The sequence below is a fragment of the Rhinolophus sinicus genome, chromosome 14, assembly GCF_057876585.1.
Source record: "Rhinolophus sinicus isolate RSI-liver-muscle chromosome 14, RSI-T2T, whole genome shotgun sequence".
Lineage (NCBI taxonomy): Eukaryota > Metazoa > Chordata > Mammalia > Chiroptera > Rhinolophidae > Rhinolophus > Rhinolophus sinicus.
The window spans coordinates 140,801,050-140,825,578 of NC_142514.1; the positions used below are offsets into that span (position 1 = coordinate 140,801,050).

General features: G+C 35.4%; 1 protein-coding gene across 3 annotated transcripts in view; it reads left to right on the forward strand.

Annotated features, from left to right (window-relative positions):
* The window catches only part of FCHSD2 (FCH and double SH3 domains 2), a 212,517-nt gene that overhangs the window by 139,001 nt on the left and 48,987 nt on the right, over positions 1–24,529 (forward strand). For all 3 annotated transcript variants that reach the window (XM_019744393.3, XM_019744394.3, XM_074335812.2), the window contains one exon: positions 14,278–14,400. In XM_019744393.3, coding sequence (XP_019599952.2) covers positions 14,278–14,400 — 123 coding nt within the window. The remainder of the gene's footprint in view (positions 1–14,277; positions 14,401–24,529) is intronic.

A 24,529-nucleotide genomic window follows, 5' to 3' on the forward strand; every position in this document is an offset into this window, starting at 1 on the left:
GAAATGTATGTTTTCCAATTTCCATATCTAAAGATCTGAACTTCTGTTGTAGTTTTCCCAAAAGCCTTTAGGGATCCTCCATTGGGTTTTTTAGACCTCCAGTTCTTCTGCTTCCAGTTATGCAGCTGTACCCATATCACTAACTATTGGTCATCAGGACCACAGCTAAGAAAAGCCCCTCCTTGCTACGGGGGTGGTATGGTTGATAAGCAGAAATCTGCTATTGTTTGTTTTATTGTTTTTTTTTTAATTAAAGTTTATTGAGGTGACAGTTATTAGTAAAGTTACATAGATTTCAGGTGTACAATTCTGTAATACATCATCTATATATATATATATATATATATATCACATTGTGTGTTCACCACCCAAAGTCCGTTCTCTTTCCATCACCATATAGTTGATCCCCTTTACCCTCATCTACCACTTCCCTCCCCTCTTACCCTCTGGTAACCACTAAACTATTGTCTGTGTCTATGAGTTTTTGTTTTTCCATTTGTCTTGTTCTTTTGTTGTTTTCAGTTTTATATACCAGTATCGGTGAAATCATATGGTTCTTGACTTTTTCTGTCTGACTTATTTCACTCAGCATAATTATCTCATCCATGTAGATCCAGCCATGTTGTCGCAAATGGTATACTATATCATCTTTTCTTACCACCGAATAATATTCCATTGTGTATATATACCACAACTTCTTTATCCATTCATCTATCGAAGGACACTTTGGTTGTTTCCATGTCTTGGCACCGTAAATAAAGCTGCAGTAAACATTGGAGCACACATGTCTTTCTGTATAAATGTTTTCAGATTTTTTGGGTAGGTAGCCAGGAGAGGGATTGCTGGGTCATATGGTAATTCTATTCGTAATTTTTTGAGGAACCTCCACTTTCCTTCCATAGTGGCTGCACCAGTCTGCTTTCCTACCAACTGTGTATGAGGGTTCCTTTTTCTCCACAGCCTCTCCAACACTTATTATTATTTATCTTGTTGATGATAGCCGTTCTAACCAATGTAAGGTGATATCTCATTGTGATTCTTATTTGCATTTCTCTGATGATTAGCAATGTTGAGCATTTTTTCATATGTCTGTTGGCCATTTGTATGTCTTCTTTGGAGAAATGTCTCTTCAGTTCCTCTGCCCATTTTTTAATTGGATTGTTTGTTTTTTTGTTGTTGAGTTGTGTGAGTTCCTTCTGTATTTTGGATATTAGCCCCTTATTGGAGGCATTGTTTGCAAAAATCTTCTCCCATTCAGTTGGTTGCCTCTTTATTTTGTTAATGGTTTCTTTTGCTGTGCAGAAACTTTTTAGTTTGATAAAGTCCCATTCGTTTATTTTAGCTTTTACTTTCCTTGTCTTTGGAGTCAAATTCATAAAATGCTCCTTGAACCCAAGGTCCATAAGTTTAGTACCTATGTTTTCTTCTATGCAGTTTATTGTTTCAGGTCTTATGTTTAGGTCTTTGATCCACTTTGAGTTAATTTTGGTACATGGTGACAGATAGCAGTCCAGTTTCATTCTTTTGCATGTGGCTTTCCAATTCTCCCAGCACCATTTATTGAAGAAGCTGTCTTTTCTCTATTGTATGTTTTTGGCTTCTTTGTAAAAAATTATTTGTCCGTATTTATGTGGGTTTATTTCTGGGTTCTCAATTCTATTCCATTGGTCTGTGTGCCTGTTTTTCTGCCAATACCATGCTGTTTTGATTATTGTTGCCCTGTAGTACAAGCTGAAGTCAGGGAGTGTGATACCTCCAGCATTGTTCCTTTTTTTCTCAGGATTGCTTTGGCTATTTGGGGTCTTTTGTGGTTCCATACAAATCTGATTTTTTGTTCTCTTTCTTTAAAAACTGCCATTGGGATTTTGATGGGGACCTCATTAAATCTGTATATTGTTTTGGGTAATATGGCCATTTTAATTATGTTGATTCTTCCAATCTATGAACATGGAATATCTTTCCATTTCTTTGTGTCTTCTTCAGTTTCTTTTGAAAATGTCTTATAGTTTTCATTATGTAGGTCTTTCACATCCTTGATTAAGTTTATTCCTAGGTATTTTATTCTTTTTGTTGCAATTGCAAAAGGAATTTTTTTTTTCTTTTTCTGAGATTTCATTGTTAGTATATAGGAATGCAATGGACTTTTGTACGTTGATTTTGTAGCCAGCAACTTTACTGTATTCATTTATTGTTTTAAGAGCTTTTTGGTGGAGTCTTTAGGATTTTCTATATATAGCATCATGTCATCTGCAAAGAGTGATAATTTAACTTCTTCATTCCCAATTTGGGTGGCTTTTATTTCTTTCTCTTGCCTGATTGCTCTGGCTCGGACTTCCAATACTATGTTGAAAAGCAGGTGATAGGGGACAGCCCTGCCATGTTCCTGAATAGAGCAAACGGCTTCAGTTTTTCACCGTTAATTATGATATTAGCTGAGGATTTGTCTTATGGCCTTTATTATGTTGAGGTGTTTTCCTTCTGTACCCATTTTATTAAGTGTTTTAGTCATAAGTGGATGTTGTATCTTTTCAAAAGCTTTTTCTGCATCTATTAATATAATCATATGATTTTTGTCCTTTATTTTGTTTATGTGATGTATCACATTGATTGGTTTGCGTATGTTGAACCATCCTTGTGCCCCTGGGATGAACCCCACTTGGTCGTGATGTACAATCTTTTTAATGTATTGTTGCATTCGATTTGCTAGAAGTTTGTTTAGGATTTTTGCATCAATATTCATCAGAGATATTGGTCTGTAATTTTCTTTTTTTGTGTTATCCTTACCATGTTTTGGTATGAGGGTAATGTTGGCCTCATAAAATGAGTTAGGGAGTATTGTCTTTTCTTCAATTTTTTGGAAGAGTTTGAGTAGGACAAGTATTAGATCCTCTTTGAATATTTGGTAGAATTCAGTAGTGAAGCCATCTGGTCCCAGACTTTTGTTTTGGGAAGGTTTCGGATGACTGATTCAATTTCTTTACTGGTGATCAATCTATTTAGATACTCCAGTTTTTCGTGATTCAGCCTAGGAAGGCTATATGTTTCTAAGAACTTGTCCATTTCTTCTAGGTTACTGAATTTGGTGGCATATAGTCCTTCATAGTATTCTTGGATGATCCTTTGTATTTCTGTGGCATCCGTAGTAACTTCCCCACTTTTCATTTCTGATTTTATTTGTGTCTTTTCTCATTTTATCTTAGTGAATCTAGCCAAGGGTTTGTCAATTTTATTAATCTTTTTAAAGAACCAGCTCTTTGTCGCATTAGTGTTTTCTATTGTCTTTTTGTTCTCTATTTCATTTAGTTCTGCTCTGATTTGTATAGAAATCTGCTATTTAACTAAGCAGGAGGCACACCCTTCTAAACAGTCCTGTAGTGGAATAAAAACTGGGACAGTGATAAAATTTAAACTTGAGAAATCTAGGACCCTCTTTTTCCTCAGCAAAAATTACTATAGTCTCTTAGGTTATGTTGATTAAAATGTTATTTAAATATGCACAAATAAGACTAGGTGAAAACTTATGCTTAAAGGTTTTATACAAGTATGAAACCAAAACAAAGTTATCACTTAAATATAAACAAACCTATAAAAATTCAAATTGACAAAAAGAGTTATATATGATAGTTGATAATGATTAGCTGATCCTAAATCACTACTTGAAATGTGAATTATGGTATTGTCTTTAGGTTGTTTTGAGTTCTCAGTGTCTATACTAACATATACATATGTCTTTTCTGTCACCACACTTTTCACTTTGTTAGTATAAAATTCACTGATGTCATTTGAGCTCCATGTGTTGCAACTATGTCATTTACATTTTAAGTTAAAGGTCATTTTAAGTTCAAGATCTATTCTCATTAACCTAGGACCATTGGAGTAAAACGATTTGGCACATTGATTATAAACACAAGCATAGACATTTAAATCCCATGGCAATACTCCAATAAAAGGTGATCATCCATATAATCCTAGATTAAATTACAATATTTAAAAATTACATATTAAAAAGAAAAGAAATTAAATTCCCACAGAGAATTTATGGACTGCAAAAACTGTGATTATACCTTTAGCTTCCACTTTAAGGAAAACTATTCCAATTATTTTTGCCTATACATGTATATGAAGAATGTGAGGAATAAAAGAGATTTGCATCTACAGGGACAGGAAGCAAAAGAGATTTCCTAAAGCTGAGATTTCCTACCCAAGCTGGTAGGTCTTGGCCTGAGTCTCTTGAAGTATAGTGCTTTAAGTTCATCTGGGCAAGTCAGTCACCTTTATTACATAATTTTACTTAACTTCACTGGAGTTATTAGTTATTTCTAATTCTGGTAAGTTTGTTAGAAATGAATATTAATGTTTAGCAGTAGGGTGCGATGGAAAACAATGAATGGCTGAGGGACTGAAATAAGTTCATGTATATTTAAAAAGTCAAACTGGTGCATGTTAAAGCTTTCAAATATGTCTGAAGTCTGTGAAACTTCTTGCAAAATTCTGGGATCCCCTGGAACACAGAGATAAAACATGGTCACTAAATAAACAAACAACAGCAACAACAACAACAAATCCTGGGGGGAAAAAAGAATCTGATTTCCAGAATTGCCACATTGTACTATTTTAAATGTCTAGTTCTTAACAAAAAATTAGACGTGCAAAGAAACAGGAAAGTTCAGCCCATACAGCAGTAATAACAGGAGTCAATAGAAACTGACCCCAAGGAAGCCCACACTTTGGACTTACTAGACAAAGATTTTAAATCACCTATTTTTATTAGGTTGGTGCAAAAGTAATTCCGGTTTTTGCAATTAGTTTTAACCTTTTAAACCGCAATTACTTTTGTACCAACGTAATAATATGTTCAAAGGGCTAAAGGAAACCATGTGCAAAAAACTAAAGCAAAGTATGAGAACAATGTCTCATCAAAGAGAGAATGTCGGCCCAGCAATAAAAATTATATAAAGGAACCAAATAGAAATTCTGAAGTTGAAAAGTACTATAATGGAAATAAAAATACACTAGAAGAGTTCAGCAGGGAAGCTGAACTTGCAAAGGAAAGAATCCATGAACTTAAAGATCAGACAATTGGGATTATACAGTCTGAGAAAGGAATAGATAATTTGGTCTGATTTAAAAGATAATGCATAAAACAATAATTATAAAATATTGTTGATGGGCTTATAATGTATAAAGGTATATTTGTGTGACAATAATAGCACTGACGAGGGAGAGAATAGAGTTATATAGGAGCATACTTTTTGTATACTGTTGAAATTAAGTTTGCACTAATCCAAACCAGTTTGCTTTAAATTAAGATGTTAAATTGTAATCCCCAGGCAACCACTATAAAAATAACTCTCCTCTCCCCCAAAAAAAGTAAAACAAACAAGGGAATAAAATGGAACACTAGAAAATATCTATTTTACAGACTTCATGAGGAGATGCTATTATTATCTCTGGATTTTATAGAAAAACTGAGGCTTAGAGAGGTTAGACTGCTTAAATACATGATAGAATCAAGACTCAAAAGACATTTTGTCACCAAAATCCCTTACTATAGGTTCTGGAAGGGAAATAGGTGAAATTCTTGGGTAGAACATAGAAATGATCAAGCTTTATTATTTCAATGACCATCTTTTTACAAGGACCATACTCTCTTGCCTTCATCACATCAGGAATTTAAAGCTTTTCAAGAAGGTTCGGTGTTTTCCCAGAATGAAATTAATAGTAGTGGTAGAACTGGGATTTGCATGCAAGTGTATATGCTTCAAGGCTTTCTACTGGACCGTACTGCTTTGGGGTTGCAACCTAAATATCCTGGTGGTTTTAGCACGCTCACAGCCAGATGATATATGCTAGTAAATAACTCAGGAGGCCAACACAAACTGTATAGAAAAGCAATACTGTGTTTTCCTTTCCTGGCTTTGTAATTTATGGACAGAAACGTTCTTATTTGTTTCCTCTTTCATAGAACCTGAAGTAACTCAGTGCTTTTAAATAAAACAACCAAGTATAAAATTAGGTAATGTGTTTTAATTTTACTTTATGTTAGTTGACAAATTCAGCCATGTGTTAAGGTATTTACAGTGATGCAGTTGTAGCCCAGTACTTGCTTTGGTTTCTTTAAATTTGTAAAAATCTGCTTTCTCTTTACATCCTGGTTAAGTACAGCCTGGGATCTTCTCGGAAAGAAAAACAAATGTAGGCAGGCAATCATCATTTACTTCCATCAGCAAGGAGAACTGTAGAATTTCATAATTTAATTTTAAGATAGTTCATATTTATCATCATCTTGGTATTTATATTTTTGACTTTTACCAAACAAAGACTGTTAGAATTCCCATTGCTCTCAGCAAAAGAAGAATTTGCTTTTCTAGGCTGCATTAAGGAAACTTAACAGTGTAACTCTATGACTGCAGAATCCATGCCCTTCCTGGAACTAAATAAGTAGGCAACTGTTTAAAGTTCTCACTTTAGAGGAAATTGCATCAAATGCTCAGAAAGATGACACATTTTCTTTCTCCTAACTTCTAATTCATCATAATTTTTCTCATCAAACAAGTTCCAGGGAATTTACATTTTCCTGTAAAATTAATGTTGAGTTAGTGGAACATCCTAGACTTCTAAGTTTCTGAATTGGTTTTTAGGATATCCCAAATTTTTTTTTATTATTTTGAGTATTTACCATTGAGTCAAACTCAACTGATTTTAGAGATCAAATTGATCAAATGAGTAAAGAGGGCAGAGATAATATATAAGGGAACATGGCTGCTTGACGGCATTCAAATTCAATTATTTTAAAAAACACTGCTAGGCCATTAAAACATATTGCTGATCAAAAGTTCCATGGTGTTTTCATTTAGATGTTAGAGACTTCTTTCCCTAACAATTTGTATCAAACAATTTTTTTTAAAGTTTGACTATGTTTAAAAATGCACATTTGGATGAGTTACCTACCAAACTTTTTCATAGCAGAGACCACCAAGGAGCTCATACAGCCGGATTAACTCATATTTGTATAAATCTTGAAAGAATGCTTCTCCTGCCATTTCTGAGCATATATGTGAATTCTGGTATATCGCTGATTATGAAATTTATGGCTCTTCATACCAGTCTCTATGGGAATTGAAGTTTATGCATATCTGTTCATTTAAAATTGAATAAACGAGTATATTTAGTGAACATTCCTGTGCCTTGCTCATATAAATGCTGGACAGGGCTCAGATGCATCTTCACCATGCATGTCCTTGTCAAACTATTATACTTGTGATACTTTTATCATTTATTGTAAGCTTTAAGTAGTTCTTACCATACTTTAAATTTATAAGAAATACATGCAGCTTTTGGATTGTGTCTGTCATTCAGTTTTTAAATAAAAATTGTCTACTTCAAGCTTTTAGATTTAATTGAAGAGAACCACAAATAGTAAGGCAAGCTATTGGATTATTATTAATTGTAGTTAATTATCTGTATGAATCAAGGTTTTTCCTTGAAATAAATTAGATAGTGGGGCTTATGTAAGCTACAAGTATCATCCATCACCCTTTAGTAAGGAGGCTCTTAATTGCAAATAACAAAACTTAAAGTAGCTTGAGTAAAGTGGGAATTTGTTTGCTCAGGGAAGGACAGCACAGAAAGGATGAGGTGCTGCTTGCTCAGGAACCACCCAATCTAACAACACTGTGTCTCTCTCTTCTGCCCCCTAATCCCAGCTTCACTCTGCAAAATGTATAACCACTGCTTTTCCTTGTATGTTGGTTTGAATCTCTCCTATGCCAGATAGGTTTTCTCTACTTTGTGGGAAGAATAGCCATTTGGTGGGAAAAATAAGCCATTTTGGACTCATCTTTCATGTGCTATCCCAGGGATGGCCTAATTTAGGTCAAATGCCCACCTCTGCCCAGTAATAGTGTTCTTTCTGTCTTGCACACCAGCCTGGCCTGCAAGTTCACCCCTGTGGTCAAGAGAGCAGGCTCTGTTGCTAGGAGAGAGAAGGTATACGAAGTCATATTATGTTTTATGTCTTGGGATTCCACATCAAAATATGCCACTACTAAAAAGATTTGAAAACTGTTAGAGTAGACAAAGTTTTGTGGGAGTAGTGTCTTTAGTTTGTATAAAACTTTACCAGTATTATATAATATGAGGCTTACTTTTCAGTCATGGGACTCAAGTGTGGCCTCATTCAATTTTTTTTAACTTGTGGATTCTGATTAGGGTATTGTTTGTTGAACAGAACCAATATTTATGAAGCACTACCAGTATGTCACACCCTATACTCAGCACAGAAGACACAGTGGTAAACAGACAGGCATGATCCTTCCCTTCACTGCACTTAACAAACTAAAAGAAGAGACAGACAAATAGGCTTCACCAGTGCAAGACTGCATGCTATGGTTAAGCGTTATGCAGCAAAAAGACAAGAGAGATGTCTAAACTGGATCGTGATTAAGTGAAGATGTAAGTTAGAGTTAATAATAATAATAGAGTTAATAATAAGAGTTAGCTAGACCAGGGAGGAGAGGGTAGAGCGTAGTCAGGAAAGAGGAAAAGCTTGTGTGAAAACTCAGAAGCAAAAGGAATATTGGCCAAACCAAAAGCTAGGCATCGTAGGGAAAGTGTAATGGGGAAGGGAAATCGGGAGCAATAAACAAAGAAGCTGAAGAGGTAAGCCAAGTCAAGATCATGAAGTCAGGGTTTTATTTTTATTTTTTTGCTTTATCATAAATATAATGAGTAGCCAATGAATATTGTTGAGCAGTCAAGTAAAATATGCAATTTAGAAACATCTTCCTAGCCACACTATGGAAATGGGTTAACAAGAGGAAGAACTGGATTCAGGGCAGCAGGAACTTATTGCAGGAATCCAGATGAGACAGGATGGCAGGGGGGGTAGTAGCTGTGGAGATTAGGAGGGGTGAGTTTCCTAAATACTTAAGAAATAAAATCAACAAGATTTAGTAATTAACTGGGGGAAAGGCAGAGGGGAAAGGAAACCTTATGTTCCAAGTGTCTGACATAGGCAGGTGAGTGGATAGCGGCATTACACACTGAGCTAGGAACAGAAAAAGAAAAGCAGCTGGAGAAGAGAATGATTCCGTTTAAGAGGCAGTTTGATGTATAGGTGAGAAAATCAGAGGAGGGAAATAGTGTCTGGTCAAAATCTAAGTCTGTCTGAATAATGACATATTATTTTTTCATCAATTAAGATAGAATAAATGCCCAATTCTCTTAATTCACTCTCAAAATGTTTCTTCGTCACCTTCCCTTACACAGTTGAGCCTGGTTTTGTAGCTCCCACTTTTCTCAGTTCAGTTCATTTCAGTAATCATTTACTGCAGTCTGTCTTTGCTAAGGTTAGGGATAAAGGGAAGAAGCTACTGCTGCCTGCTTTCAAGGAACTAATGGTCTGTTGGGGAAACCAGACATGTATATAATGGTTTTGATAATGCAATTTAGAAACATCCTCCTAACTGCAGTGTGGAAATGGGTGTGTGGGAGGGACCACGGGAAAGTGCTGCAGTAATCCAGATGAGACAGGTACTAAGTACTATGATAGGTAATGATAAGTACTCTGTGTGGTGAGTACTGTGAGGGAGGAGTTTGTAAAAAGCATCTTTATGCTATCTTCTTTGGTTCCCAGTATTTCATTCTATTTTGGGGAATTACTTTCCTAATTATTGGCTTTTTAATCAAAGTCCATATAAAAATTTATGCAATCTGCCTTCTAATCACAAACCATGTTGAAATACTACTACTCAGAATTGCTTTGAACTTCATCTCTGGGCACCAACTGGTTCAAACAACTGGAGTTAACTTGAGACGGGGCTGGAGCCAATCATAGGGTGGGTAATCATCTACTTCCTGCACTTTGATCCAACAGTCTCTTAATTTTCATACCTCCTGCATTAGCTCTGTGCGCACTAACAATAATCCACGTAGGCCAGAAGGCCTCCAGCTAGCTCATTCTTAGACACCAGAAAAATTGGCACGTGTGCAGGTTAATGAATACTGCAGCACTGCAAATGTAATCATTAAAATTCAGGGAATTCTAGGTGTTGAATAAGATGAAATAAATATTTAAGATTGATCAGTCTGTTGAAGAGGCTTCCGGTCACTTGGCCCACCTCCCACCTAATGACATTTCATTAAGCCTTATTTGGGTTGCGGAAGCCAAGAGAAGACTTGACTGTATTTGGTACATGATGTCTAATGGTACATTTTCTCTTAACTGAAACATGCTAGGTATAGCTTGCCTGTGAGGTAACTAATTCAGGGCATATTTGTTGCTAGAGCAAAGCATTCATTTATTATTTATAAATATTTTTGAGCATCTATCTGCCAGACTGTGTGCCTGAATAAGACTCAGTCCGTGACTTGCAATAATCCCCATACAATATACAGGAGGTTGAAGAGTCACTAAGGAGGAACTGGTTGAGTCGGTTCTGTAAGGCACTGGGAACATGATAAGCCTGTTAGTAAATGTTAGTTGCCTCTCTCAGCCCTCATTATTACTATTTGAGTAGGCGAGAAGAGGAGGAAGGACTCCTGTTTGAGTAGGAGAGAAGAGGAGGAAGGAAGCCCGCATTATTACTATTTGAGTAGGAGAGAAGAGGAGGAAGGTCAAGAGAATAACTTAACTTGAACCATGAAATCACTTTTCCAGAATGGCTCGGTGCAGTTGGTATGTAGAGTACAATGCAGAAAACACTAATGAGAGATGGTGCTGAGACGTAATGCGGGACTAGATTTTAAAGGACCTTCAAAATACACAGCGGAAGCCATTGTGGGGAAAGATTGTGGCATCACTTTTTTCCTAATCTGATTCAGGTTTTCTTTTTACTTTTTTATGGAAATTTTCCAACACGCACTAAAGTAGGAAAAGTAGTGTAATGACCCCCATGCACTCATTATCCAGCTTTAACAATTATCAATATGTGGTCAATCCAGTAAAGATTTTCAAGCAAGATGAGAGAGGACTAACATCGTGCCACGTTCGTTACCTTATTTTATCTTCACAATGTCTCATGGAGTATGTGGTATTCCTACTTTCCTTAGTTACAAATCAGAAAACCATCAAAATGATGAAGTAAACGTTCTATGATTCTAACCCACACCCAACTTATTTCAGAACTCACGTTGTGTCCCATGCTGCACCGTGCTGCCTCTGTAATTCTGAAGTAGATAGAGCATAATCTCAGTTGAAAGCAGCTGCTGATCTGCCTTCTTGTTCTACTGTTGCTGTTGACCCTTCTGGATGGTAGACTTCTCTGCCTCCAGCCACTTTGCTTCCATAGGGTCATCAGGATCTAAGTCTGTGTAAAACATTTAACCTAATCAGCTAAAATGAATGTTTAGTCCAGTGGTTCTCAAAGCATGGTTCTCCAGCCCAGCAACAAGTTGTTGAAAAATACAAATTCTCAGGTGCCACCCCAGTCTACTAATCAGAAACTCTGGAGGTGGGAGCTCATGGTGCCAATATTGCTATTTGCTGTATTTAAATAAAATACTCCAGTGGTTTCCTGAAAACACAAGGTTATGGCCATCTACCAAAAGCATTTCTAAGGGAAAAACTTCATATCAGAGGAAGTTATATGTTTCATTTTTAACAAGTTCATGGACAGCATGTCCTAAGGCGGGAATTTTTATTCAGACTTAACACCTGGAGTCTCTCTGGGGATGTTGTGTAACTACATGGAAAGGAATCTTAAGGAATTTGCACTGCCTTTATTTAAAGTGCTTGATGGTGCCATCTAGTGGCTTAAGCACTACACAACATACAGCTTTACGACTCAAGTCCATTGGGGCAAAATTTGTGTATTTTTAAAAAATCAGTTTTATAGTAAAAGTTTAATGGAATAGCCAAACACAAAATATATAAAGTATTTCTCTATAAAACCTCCATCGAGGATGCTTAGATATGACACCAAGACACAAGTAACAAAATAAAAATAGCTAAATTAGACTGCATCAAAATAAGAAACGTTTGTATATCAAAGGACACTATTGAGAGAGTGAAAAGACAGCTCACAAAATGGGAGAATATATTTGACAATCATGTATCTGATAAGATATGTGTATTCAAATATATAAATAGTATCCAAATATATAGAGAACTCTTACAACTCATCAACAAAAAGACCAAACAACCCAATTAAAAACTGAGTGAAGAACTTGAATAGACATTTCTTCAAAAAAGGTATACCAATGGCCAATAAATACAGGAAAAGATGCTCAACATTGTTACTAGTAGAGAAATGCAAATTAAAACTACAGTGAGGGGTGGCCAGATGGCTCAGTTGGTTAGGGCGCAAGCTCTGAACAACAGGGTTGCTGGTTTGATTCCCACATGGGCCAGTGAGCTGCGCCCTCCACAGCTAGATTGAAGGGCAATGACTTGGAGTTGATGGGCCCTGGAGAAACACACTGTTCCCCAATATTCCCCAATTTAAAAAAAAAAAATTTTTTAAACCACAATGAGATACCACTAGGATAGCTTGAATAAATTTTTTTAAAATAACATGTGTTGGCAAGGATGTGGAGAAATTAGAACTTTCATAAATTGCTGGTGGGAATGTAAACTGCTGCAGCCACTGGGGAAAACAGTTTGGCAGTTCCTCATATAATTAAACATAGAATTACCATAGGACCCAGTAATTTCACTACTGGGTATATACACCAGACTTGGAAACAGGTGTTTAAACAAAAATTTGTACACAAATATTTGTAGCAGCATTATCCATGATAGCCAAAAGTGGAAACAACCCAAATGCCCGTCAACTAATGAATGGATAAAAAATGTGGTATATCCATACAATGGAATATTACTCAGCCATAAAAAGAAATGAAGTACTAATACATTGATGAACCTTGAAAACATTACTCTTAGTGACAGAGGCAGGCACAGAAGGGCCACATATGTATGATTCCATTTATATGAAATATCCAGAATAGGCAAATCCAAAGCGATAGAAAATAGATTAGTGGTTGCCAGAGGCTAGGGGAAGGGAAGAATGGGAGTGTCCACTTAATTGGTGTGGGATTTTTTTTTTTTTGCGATGATGCGAATGTCTTGAAATTAGATAGTGATAGTAGCACAACATGTGAATGTACTAAACACCATTGAATTTAGCTATTTAAAATAATTAAAATTGTGATTTTTATGTTATGTAAATATTACCTCAATTTTTAAGAAAACCTCCATTGATTGGCAAGACTCTGTAATCTTTTTTTATTATTGTTGATATATTTTCCCATCGTTATTGCTGGTATGTTTGTATTCTATTTTTGTTCTTTTTTTAACCTAAAATTATTTGATACATACTTTTCTGTCTGTAAAGTTTCCATTTTATGTTTTGGTGACTGTATATATTTTAGTCATTATACACATCATGGCTTAATCATTTCTCAAAGTTGAGTGGTATTCTCTTTTTCAGTTTCAAAGAGTACTGTTCTATTCTTCAACAAATAAGAATGTCTAAAACTCTTCATAGACATTACATTGGTGTTTCTTCCTCAAAACAGAATTTGTCATTTTTCTTTTTCTTTCTTTCTCTTTTTTTCACTATTTCAATTGTGTGTTTTCTCTGATTGCTCTATAGTAAGAATATACTAATTTATAATCCTACCAATAACGGATGAGGAGAAATAGAAGAGATTAATGATTATTGAGTATCTACTCTGTTCTAGGCACTGTGCCTAGATCCTTTCACATCCATTATTTCGTTTAACTCCCACACTGTTCCCACTAAAGTGACTACAGAAGTTGACACAGCTAATAGCAGATGAGCAAAGCTCAGAACCCAAGCACTTTGTCTTCAGGTTTTGGCCTGTTCCACAGCTTTACCAATATTGGATTTTCCCTTTTTATAGTTCCTATTTATTAGAAAGATTCAGTGTTTTCCCAAGTGATTGTTTATTGTTTATATTTACTCTTATATAATAATCTGTATCTTTTGTTCATTTCTTAATAGATTTTAAACTGAACTCACCTTGTAGACCAGGGCTGTCCAAACTGCGGCCCGCGGGCCAACTGTGGCCCATGATCCATTGTTAATTGGCCCACAGCAAATTCCAAAAATATATGTAGTTTACTTAAATAAACCAGGTGAGGCAATATGTACTTCACCTCGAGTGAGTGGTCCGGATGTTTGTGTATTTTACTGCATTTGGCCCTTGGTGAAAAACGTTGAAAAGTTTGGACACCGCTGTTGTAGACAGTAGGCATTATGTGTCAAAGCTTTATCATAATGTTTTCACCTTTTGTTTCTTCCTCTTTTACAGGCTCTTGATGGAAATGTGTATGACCACCTGAAGGATTATTTAATAGCCTTCAGCCGGACTGAGCTAGAAACATGTCAGGCTGTGCAGAACACATTCCAGTTTTTATTAGAAACCTCCAGCAAGGTAAGCTACCTTTAGTGTAATATGTGATGTTATCCATTTTTGAATCTAAAATGTTTTTACATACATACTAAATGCAGCTACCAATGATATTAGAAGAATGCTAAAGAGGACAAATGTCCTAGAAACAGTATTCCTTCTGAAAAAAAGTTGGAGGGTATTTTATTCTTGATGAGCTGACACAAAGGGCGAAAGGGAAAGTCTCGATAACAGGCTTGCTCACAACATCAGTCCATTGCCATGTAGGTTGCTTTTGAGAAGAATGGTTTAAAGAGTTTTATCTTCCACTCAAATTTTGAATGCACTCAACTCATTCAAATGGGGGAACAAAAGGGTCATTTGTAAATTCAAAGAATAGTAAAGGGGGCAAAGGGGAAAATAGCATTTTATAATCAATAAAGGAATGAATAGTATAATATAATTCCTAATTCCTATTTTTTAGCTGGCATGTCACACTGTGTACAAAGAAATAAATAAAATTGCTTTTCTTTAGCATCTGACAGATTGAATTTTTTTGCAGTAGAGAAATTGTCCTTTGGAAGATAACTTGTTTCTGTGATGAGTAATTTCTTTCTGATAAATTAAGTGCATAGTAAACATTTCCTGACTGAATGCATTCATTTGTAAACATATATTCATTTTTAACTGTCATTTTAAAAGACCCAGTTCAATTCTGTTTTTTGGCAAGGAAAGCAGGAACTGGCTAATACCATAAGAAATTGTTTAGAAAGGAATCGCGGTATCCATCTTGCGAGCCAATGTCCAAAGAAAAGAAAAGGAGCACAGATTCTTCTTCTTGAACTCCTCCTTTTGTATTTATTCTTGTTTTCAGTGTACCATAGCTCCAATTCTATTTTGAGAAAAACATTTAAAATATTAAGTTGATATGGAAATACAAAGATCACTCGTCTGTTGCTTTGAAATCCTGTCATATTTCTATTTTCTTGTATTCCCCCCACCCAGGATCCAGTGAAAGATATAAAAGGACTGATGTATAGAAAGAATGATGGATGAATGGTTATGTGAAAACAAAATGCAAAAAAAATGTTAATTGAAGAAACTAAATAATGGGTGTATGAGTGTTTTAGTACAATTCTTTTTATTTTATTTATTTTCTTTTCTTTTCCTTTTTTTTTTAATGTATGTATATTTGAAATTTTCCAAGAGAATATTGGGGGAGAGAGTCTTATGAAAATCTCTTGACTTTGTTCCTTTTTATGGAGCGGTTGATTTTGACTGGTAATCAAATTGTTTATATTTATCGGTCCAGTCACGTTTTCTGTTTCTTTCTTAGTACATTTTGGTAACTTACACTTTCTTAGACAATTGTCCATTTCATTGATCAAATTTGATGGCATAAATTTGCTTATAAACTTGTTTACTTGTGTAGTTGTCTTCCTTTTTATTTCTAATATTGTTTGTGCTTTCTCTCTTATTTTGATCATACTTACCAGTCTATTTTATTAATCTTTTCCAAGAGCCAGCTTTTGTTCTACTTTTCAATTTTGTTATTTTTCTGTTCCCTTAATTTCTGCCTTTATGTTCATTATTTCTTTCTACTTTATTACAATTTATATTCTTATTCTGTGTCAGGCTTCTTTTTCTATTAGGTCCGGTATCAATAGTCTTCCTTGTTTTCAAATAAATCCACTTAAGGTTAAAAAATTTATCTTTCTACTTTAATTGCATGCTGTAATATGTAGAGCTTTTGTGTTGTTTCTGCCCCCCCCCCCCCCCCATTTACCCATGAATTATTTAGAAGTGAGTTTTTCCAGTTTCCATTCGATATGGAGTATATACGGGGTAACATTTTTCATTCTATTAGAAATTGTGTCTTATTTTTATTTTATTGCATTTATTCTAATTTTATCAGAGAGATTGTCCTCTGACAAAATATACCACCTTTAGTTTATAAAACAGGTAAATGTGTAGTCTTAAAAAACAGCTAACATTTTGCACAATACTTAACAGTTTTCTAGAAGTTTTTTAGCACATCCTCTGAAGTTGACATTATTGTGCTCATTTTATAGAGAGGAAAACAGACTCAGAAAGTTTATGTGGCTTGTCTAAGGTCACACACTCACACATAGTTTTCCGTGCTCTACTATTATACTATATTCTCTTCTTAGCTTATATCGTTTTCATAGAAAATGAATTAAAAATGTATAAACTGATTTAGACATATAAAGAGATAAGCTTTCATTTTCCTCTACTTTCACTCACATGAGTATCTTGCTCCCCAGGGATGAGGAATAAATGAGATGTTCTTATGTTTAGAATGAAAGTGGTAGTAATAAAAATTTAATAAGAATGATGTAGTTAGGAGATGTGTCCTTTTGTTCCAAGGACCAGAAGAGGTCACACCTACCAAAGTTTTATGCCATGTGGTTTTCTGCTACAAAGAACTTGTTATGCTGCTTTTGTTATACTGCTGAAAACAACCCAGTGATCTGATAATCCAAAGAGAATTTTGAAACTTTAGGTTTTTATTCTACACCATTGTCTTTTGGGGAGAAAATCCATTTTTTCCCCACATACCTAAATTGTAACTGTACGTATTCTGAAAGACATTTTAGGGTTATTCATAGTGACACACTATTAATGTTATGACGCTCTCTATATCTTTCATTCCCTAAAGGGTAACAGCTGGCCCTGGGAGCTTTTGTTTAATTATTTATAAAGCTTTTCTCCTTAATATTTTATGAAATGTTTTGTGTATGTAGCTGAAGTAGATGTTGTCATAGATATTTTCTCCAGGATAGTAATTCCAAAGGTAGTTGTGCTGGCCTTCCTAGCTTGTTTATGTGTGCTTGCTTTCTGTCTGCGTGAGAAAATTCCTACCAATTAATGTAGCTTTTTTAACAATTCCAAAAATAACAGTGTTATTCTATATTTCTTTGAAAATTAAATTGTCTAGTATTACCATTCTTTGTACCTTGAAGACTAACCAAAAAATAAACTTAATAAAAGGAAGGGGGGAAAACCACATGAGCATCTCAAAAGACACAGGAAAAGCATTTTACAAAATTCACCACTTTTATGATAAGAAACACTCAGCAAATTAGGAATCGAAGGGAATGTCCTTAACATGACAGAGGGCATTTATGAAAAACCTACAGCCAATATATTCAATGGTGAAAGAATGAAAGCTTTCTCCACTAAGATCAGGAACAAGACAAGGAATGCCCACTTTCACTACTGCTATTCATCACTGTCCTGGAGGTCCTAGTTAGAGCAGTTAAGCAAGAAAAAAATAGAAGCCATCCAGATTGAAAAGGAAGAACTAAAATTATCTGTATTTGGATGTGACATGATTTATGTAGAAAATCCTACAGCATCCACAAAAAAAGTACTAGAGCTAATAAAAGAATTCAGCAAAAGTTGCAGGTACGAGATCAAAACACAAAAATCAGTTGTGTTTCTGTACCCTGTTAATGAATGAACTGAAAGAAAATTAAGAAAACAATTTCAACTACAACAACATCTGAAGAATAAAATACCTAGAAATAAGTTTAACCAAGGAGGGGGTGTGAAAGACTCCTACATTGAAAACTACAAAACATTGCTGAAATCAATTATAGAAGACCTAAATAAATAGAAATAATAAATGTTTATGGATTAGAAGATTTCATATCACTAATACTGCAATATGCCTCAAAGTAATCTACAGATTCAGTTCAATCCCTATCAAAATTCCAGTGGCCTTTTTTTTTTTTGCAGAAATGGAAAAGCCTAACCTCAACTATATATGGAACTTCAAGGGGCCCTGAATAGCCAAAACACATTGAAAAAGAAAAAATTGTTGGAGGACTCACACTTCCCAATTTCAAAACTTACTGCAAAGTTATGGTAATCAGGATTGTGTGGTACTGGAATAAGGATAGACATAGACCAATGAAATAGAATTGAGAGTCCAGAAATAAACCCAAACCTCTATGGCCCATTGATTTTTGACAAGATTGCCAAGGCTATTTGATGAAGAAAGAATAATCTCTTAAAAAAAAAAGGGTTAACAGCTGGGACAACAGAATAACCACATGCAGAAGAATGAAGTTGAACCCCTACCTCATTCCATATACAAAAATTAAGTCAAAATGGATCAATGACCTAAAAGTATAGAAGAAAACAAAGAAGTACATCTTTAGGACCTTGGATTTGGCATTATATTTGTAGATTTGACATCAAAGCACAAGCAGTAACAAGAAAAAATAATTGAACTTCATCAAATAAAAAGCTCTTGTGCATCAAAGAACATTGTCAAGAATGTGGAAAAAAAAACCACACAGGATGGGAGGAAATATTTACAAATCATGTGTCATAAGGATTTAATCTCCAAAATGTACAAAGAATTCTTACAACTCAACAGCAAAAAGACAACCGACCCAATTTAAAAGTGGGCAAAGGACTCGAATAGACATTCCTCTAAAGAATATATACAAATGGCCAATAAGCAGATGCCCAACATCTTTAGTCATTGGAGAAATGCAAATCAAAACAACAATGAAATACCACTTCCCACCATGTAGGATGGTTTTAATAATAATTAAAAAAAAACACCTGACAAGTGTTGGTAAGGATGTAGAGAAATTAGAACACTTATACATTGTTGGTAGGAATGTAAAATGGTGCAACCACTGTAGAAAACAGTTTGACAGTTCCTCAAAAGTGAAGCACAGGGTCATCACATGACTTGGAACTTCCACTTCAAGAGAATTGAAAACAAGTGTTCAAACAAAAATTTGTACGTAAAGGTTCACAGCAGCGTTATTCATAATAGCCAATAAGTCGGAAAAAAACTAAACATCCATCAACTGATGATTGGATAAATAAATACGGTATATCCATATAATGGAATATTATTCGTCCATAAAAATGGGTGAACTGCCAATACATCATGCAACATGAGTCCCACAGAATAAAAAAAATATAAATAGTTGGAAGGCAGTGTGGAGGTTCCTTAAAAAATTAAGAATAGAGTTACCATATGACCCAGCAATCCCTCTCCTGGGTATCTACCCCAAAAATCTGAAAACATTTATCTATAAAGATATATGTGCTCCAGTGTTCATTGCAACTTTATTTACAATGGCCAAGACATGGAAACAACCAAAGTGTCTTCGATAGATGATTAGATAAAGAAGATATGGTATATATATATATACACACACACACAATGGAATACTACTCTGCCATAAGAAATGATGAAACAGTGCCATTTGCGACAGCATGGAGGGATCTTGAGATTATAACGCTAAGCGAAATAAGTCAGACAGAAAAAGTCGAGAACCATATGATTTCACTGATATGTGGTATATAAAACTGAAAGCAACAAAGGAGCAAGACAAACAAACAAAAACTCATAGACACAGACAATAGTTCAATGGTTACCAGAGGGTAAGGGAGGAGGGGGGTGGTAGACGAGGGTAAATGGGGTCAAATATATGGTGATGGAAGGAGAACTGACTGAGTGGTGAACACACAATGTAGATGATGAGAATATATAGATGATGTATTACAGAATTGTATGCTTGAAACCTATGTAATTTTAACCATTGTCACCCCAATAAAGTTTGATTAAAAAGTATGTATATATATATATATATATAAAACCATATAAGAAGATGCTGCTATGGGCTGAATTGTGTCCTGATAAAATTTGTATATTGAAGTCCTAACCCCAATTACCTCAGCATGTAACTGTATTTAGAGATAGGGCCTTTAAAGAAGTTATTAAGGTAAAGTGAGGTCATATGGGTGGGCTCTAATCCAGTATGACTGGAGATTATGTCCTTATAAGAGGAGATTAGGACACAAACAGGCACAGAGGGAAGACCATGTGAAGACACCAGGAAAAGATGGCCATCTACAAGCCAAGGAGAGAGGCCCTCAGAAGAAACCAACCCTGCCAGCACCTTGATCTAGGACTTCTAGACTCCAGAACTGTGAGGAAATAGATTTCTATTGTGTAAGCCACCCAGTCTGTGACACTTTGTTATGGCAGTCCTAGCAAACTAATACAGATGCTTATCCTCATCATTACTCAAAGAAATGGAAATTACAATCACCATGAGATTCTGTTTTACACCTATGAGATTGACAGACGTAAAGATAGGCAGGAGTGAGTGTTGATGAGAACATGGATCAACACAAACTCATATACCACCCTGAGGTACGTTATTGGGGCACATCCAATTTGAAAACATTTGACATTATCTAGTCAACTTAAAGATGCACCTAGCTTATGACCTAGCAGTTTCACTCCTAGGCATATATCCTAGAGAAACTCTTGCATACGTGTACCAGGAAACTTTGGGGACAATGTTCATAGCAGTTTTCTTTATTAAAGTTGAAAAAGCCACAAACAACCCAACTGCCCATGGGCGGTAGGATGAATAATGTACTACAGTGCTGCAATAAAAGGAAAGGTCTGTAGGCACATGCATTAATATGAAGAGACTCACAAGTATAATTCTGAGCAAAAAAGCAAGCTGTAAAAGAATATACACACTGAGATGCCATTTTTGCAGAGTTTTAAAATATCCAAGAAAACAGTATCATTTTGAGATACATCACATATAGTAACACTATTTAAAGAAAAAAAAGGAGAATGATATAATTCAGTGGAGTGGTTATCTCTAGAGCACGCGTTCTCAGAGGGGGCATATTCTCCCAAAGGAGTAAAAAATTGCTTCCAGATATGGGGGGCGAGGTTTGCAAAAAAAAATCTAAGATATTATAATGTGCCACAGTACACAGACGTATGTAGCATATTTGTGGTATTAACATTTACTCAAAGAGGATGCTAAGGAAAACGTCCAAAACAGCTTCCTTGGCCAGGGAGTAGGGATAATAACATTAAAAAAAAAAAAAGTTAAGGAGCACTGTTTTAAAAGGATGGGAGATGAGAATGCAGTAAGGAGAGGGTATATAGATTTCAACAGTATTGGTAATATTTAATCTCAGTGGTGGATGCACAGGTGTTCTTAAACAGCTTTTATTAAACGCTAGTTTAGGCAAAGTCCCTGTGCTGGATTCTGAAGGATAGATACATCAGTAATAAGATATAAGGCCTGATCTTCGTTGTCACAGGAATGACAGAGGGGACCAGGAAGGGACTGGAGGGAAAGATTTAAAAGGAGGATGGGGAAGTTTTCGAGAGTGAGGAATGTGTTCATTATCTTGATTGCGGTGACGTTTGAACAGGTGCATAGCTATGTTAAAACTTAATCAAATTATATACTTTAAATATATACAGTTTATTGTATGCATGTGTCAATTATACCTCAGTAACACTTTTAAAGAGGAAGATTGGGCATGTATCCGAGAGAATATGAAAATTTAGTTTTACACAGAAACTTACACAAATGTTATAGTAGCTTTATTCATAAGAGCCAAAAACGGAACTGCTTAAACGGCCTTCAATGAGTGAAGGATCAAACAGTGGTGTGTCCATACTATGGAATACTACTCTGCAATAAAAATGAACAAAATGTTGATAAATGCAATGACTTGGATGAGCTTCAAGGAAATTATACTGAGTGAAAAAAGGCAATCTCAAAAGATATATGCTGCATGATTCCATTATATAACATATGTATAGAGATAACATATATAGAGCGATAGAGAACAGATTAGTGGTTTTCAGGAGTTAGAAATGGGGAGAGTAGATGTAGCTATTATGGAGGAGCACAAGAAAGTCTTACAGTGATGGTTCAGTTAAGTATCTTAATTGTGATGGTGGTTACGTGAAGCTACACCTGTGATAAAATTGCATAGATATCTACACATACACACCCCCAAATGAGTGTCTGTATAACTGGTGAAATCTAAATAAGCTTTATGTTTTTGTACCAGTGTCAATTTCCTGATTTTGACGTTTACTATAGTTATGCAAGATGCCGACATTGGGAGATCCACAGGACCTCTTTGCAACTTCCTTTCAAAATAGAGAGAAAGAATGGTGACTATCCTAGTATCTCTAGTGTGCAGATATTTTTTTCCAAATACTTTCTCTTAATCACTTAAAAAACCAACAGGGCTTTTGGAGAAATAGAATTGATTCTATGTCTGGGACACAAAATACATGATAACCTTAAATTGTCTGTCATAATAGGGAAAGAATTAAGCACTTACCTTGACTTATACAAACTGTACCTCAAGGTAACTAAATAATGGATAGTTTCTCTTATAGAAGTATTTCGGCTAATAAATGAAAAAGGAATGGTAGAATTCCTTGATAAAATGATAGGAAAAATAGAAAAATCTGTAGTTTTTGCAGTGGATTTAGGCATTTATCATCATAGTCCTGTTTTATTAGTTTCCTTAGGGCTGCTGTACGAATTACCATAAACTGGATGGCTTAAAACACCAGAAATTTATTCCCTCCAAAAGTCAAAAATTAGAGGGTCAGCAGAGCTGCACTCCCTCCAAAGGCTTTAGGGGAGAATCAGTTTCTTGCCTCTTTCAGCTTCTAGTGTCTCCAGGCGTTGTTTGGTTTGTGGTCATATCCTTCCAGTCTCTGCATCTGGTTGCACTGGCTGCTCATCTGTCTGTGTTTTCTTCTGTGTATCTTTTATAAGGACACTTACCATTAGATTCAGGGCCCATCTAGGGAATCCAGTATGATCTCGTTATCTCAAATTTTTTAACTTAATTATATCTGCAAAGGGCCTTTTTCCAAATGAAGTAACATTCACAGGTTCCAGGGATTAGAACACAGATATATCTTTTTTTTGGGGGGAGCACCTTTCAGCCCACTACACCTGTTAATTTCATGAAAAGAGGCAAGTCAGAGGCAGTCTTCATGGAAGTAAACACCACCTTGTCAAAACAAAACAAAAACCTGAATATGATGAAACATCAATTTATAGGAAATATAGTAAACAGAACACTACAAGGATGTAGTCAACAAAATTCAGACTGTGGGAAACTGTACAGAACAACAACCCAGTTTCTTTAACAAATAAATTGCAAGAGGAGAAAAAGAAAAAGAGGTAGAGGAAGAAACCGACATATGAAAAGAAACCTAAGCACCATCATCCAATTGCTGTGGGGACCTTATTTTGATCCTGCCTGACTTGAAAAACTAAAAAATGTGAAACAATCAGGGAAATTTGAATATTTATTGGTTGTATTACAAGTATTGTAAATTTTAACATGGATATGGTTTTACAAGTTTCCTTGTCTTTAGATATTGTACTGAAATATTTATGGATAAAATGATGTGTCTGAGATTTCTTTAACATAATTGGGATTGGAAGAGGTAAGTGGGTTTATAGATGAAGCAAAATTGGCCATGTGGGGATGTTTTTGGGAGTTGGATAATGGGTATGTAGGGATATACTATGCTGTTGTCTCTACTTTTTATATGTGTTTGAATTTTTTTGTAACAAAAAGTTAAAAATTTTTAAAGGTTGAAACTTCCCCCTCAAAAAAAAGGTTTGTAGTGCTTGAGACGATAGGTTTGGCAAAGCAGGATGATTCTTTTAGCTTTTTCTATAATACAGTGGTGATTAGCAAGACTCTCAGAACTGTGTCAAGTAGCTTTCACAGCTACTCTAGCTTAAACTGGAATCCAGGAAAAGAATAAAACACAGTTCCCTTTGAGAATATGTTTATTCACCCAGCCTTCCCTGACCAAATTCTCCCAACCACTCCTCACCCCATCCCATCTGTTCCTTCAGTCTGGATTAAATATCACCTTCTTTTGTGCTCTAGTACCCTCTACATATTTCCATAGTGTACTCATATTTTATTTGTGTAACTTGTATTGTTCTCCCAGTTTCAAGATTATAAATTCCTTGAAGATAGTAACCTTGATTTATTATATTCATTCATCTACATATTCCTCCTCACCCCCGCATTTACCATTGGGTCTGGTAAATGCTCAATAAATGGGTGTTGAGTGAGGGGACCGGGAGCAGTAGAGGAAGAACTGGGATTATACTGGTAAATAAAATGCAAAATACACCTCGTAGTACTTTCTCCATCTCCTCAATAAACCCTTTTCCCAGGACTACTAAGGTATAGCTATAGAGCTGCTTTAAACGATTTTTTTCCCTTCTCCTGTCCATCCTCTGGCAGAGGTACTGATGAGCCGTACTATACTGCAAATGAAAGATAACTAAAGAAT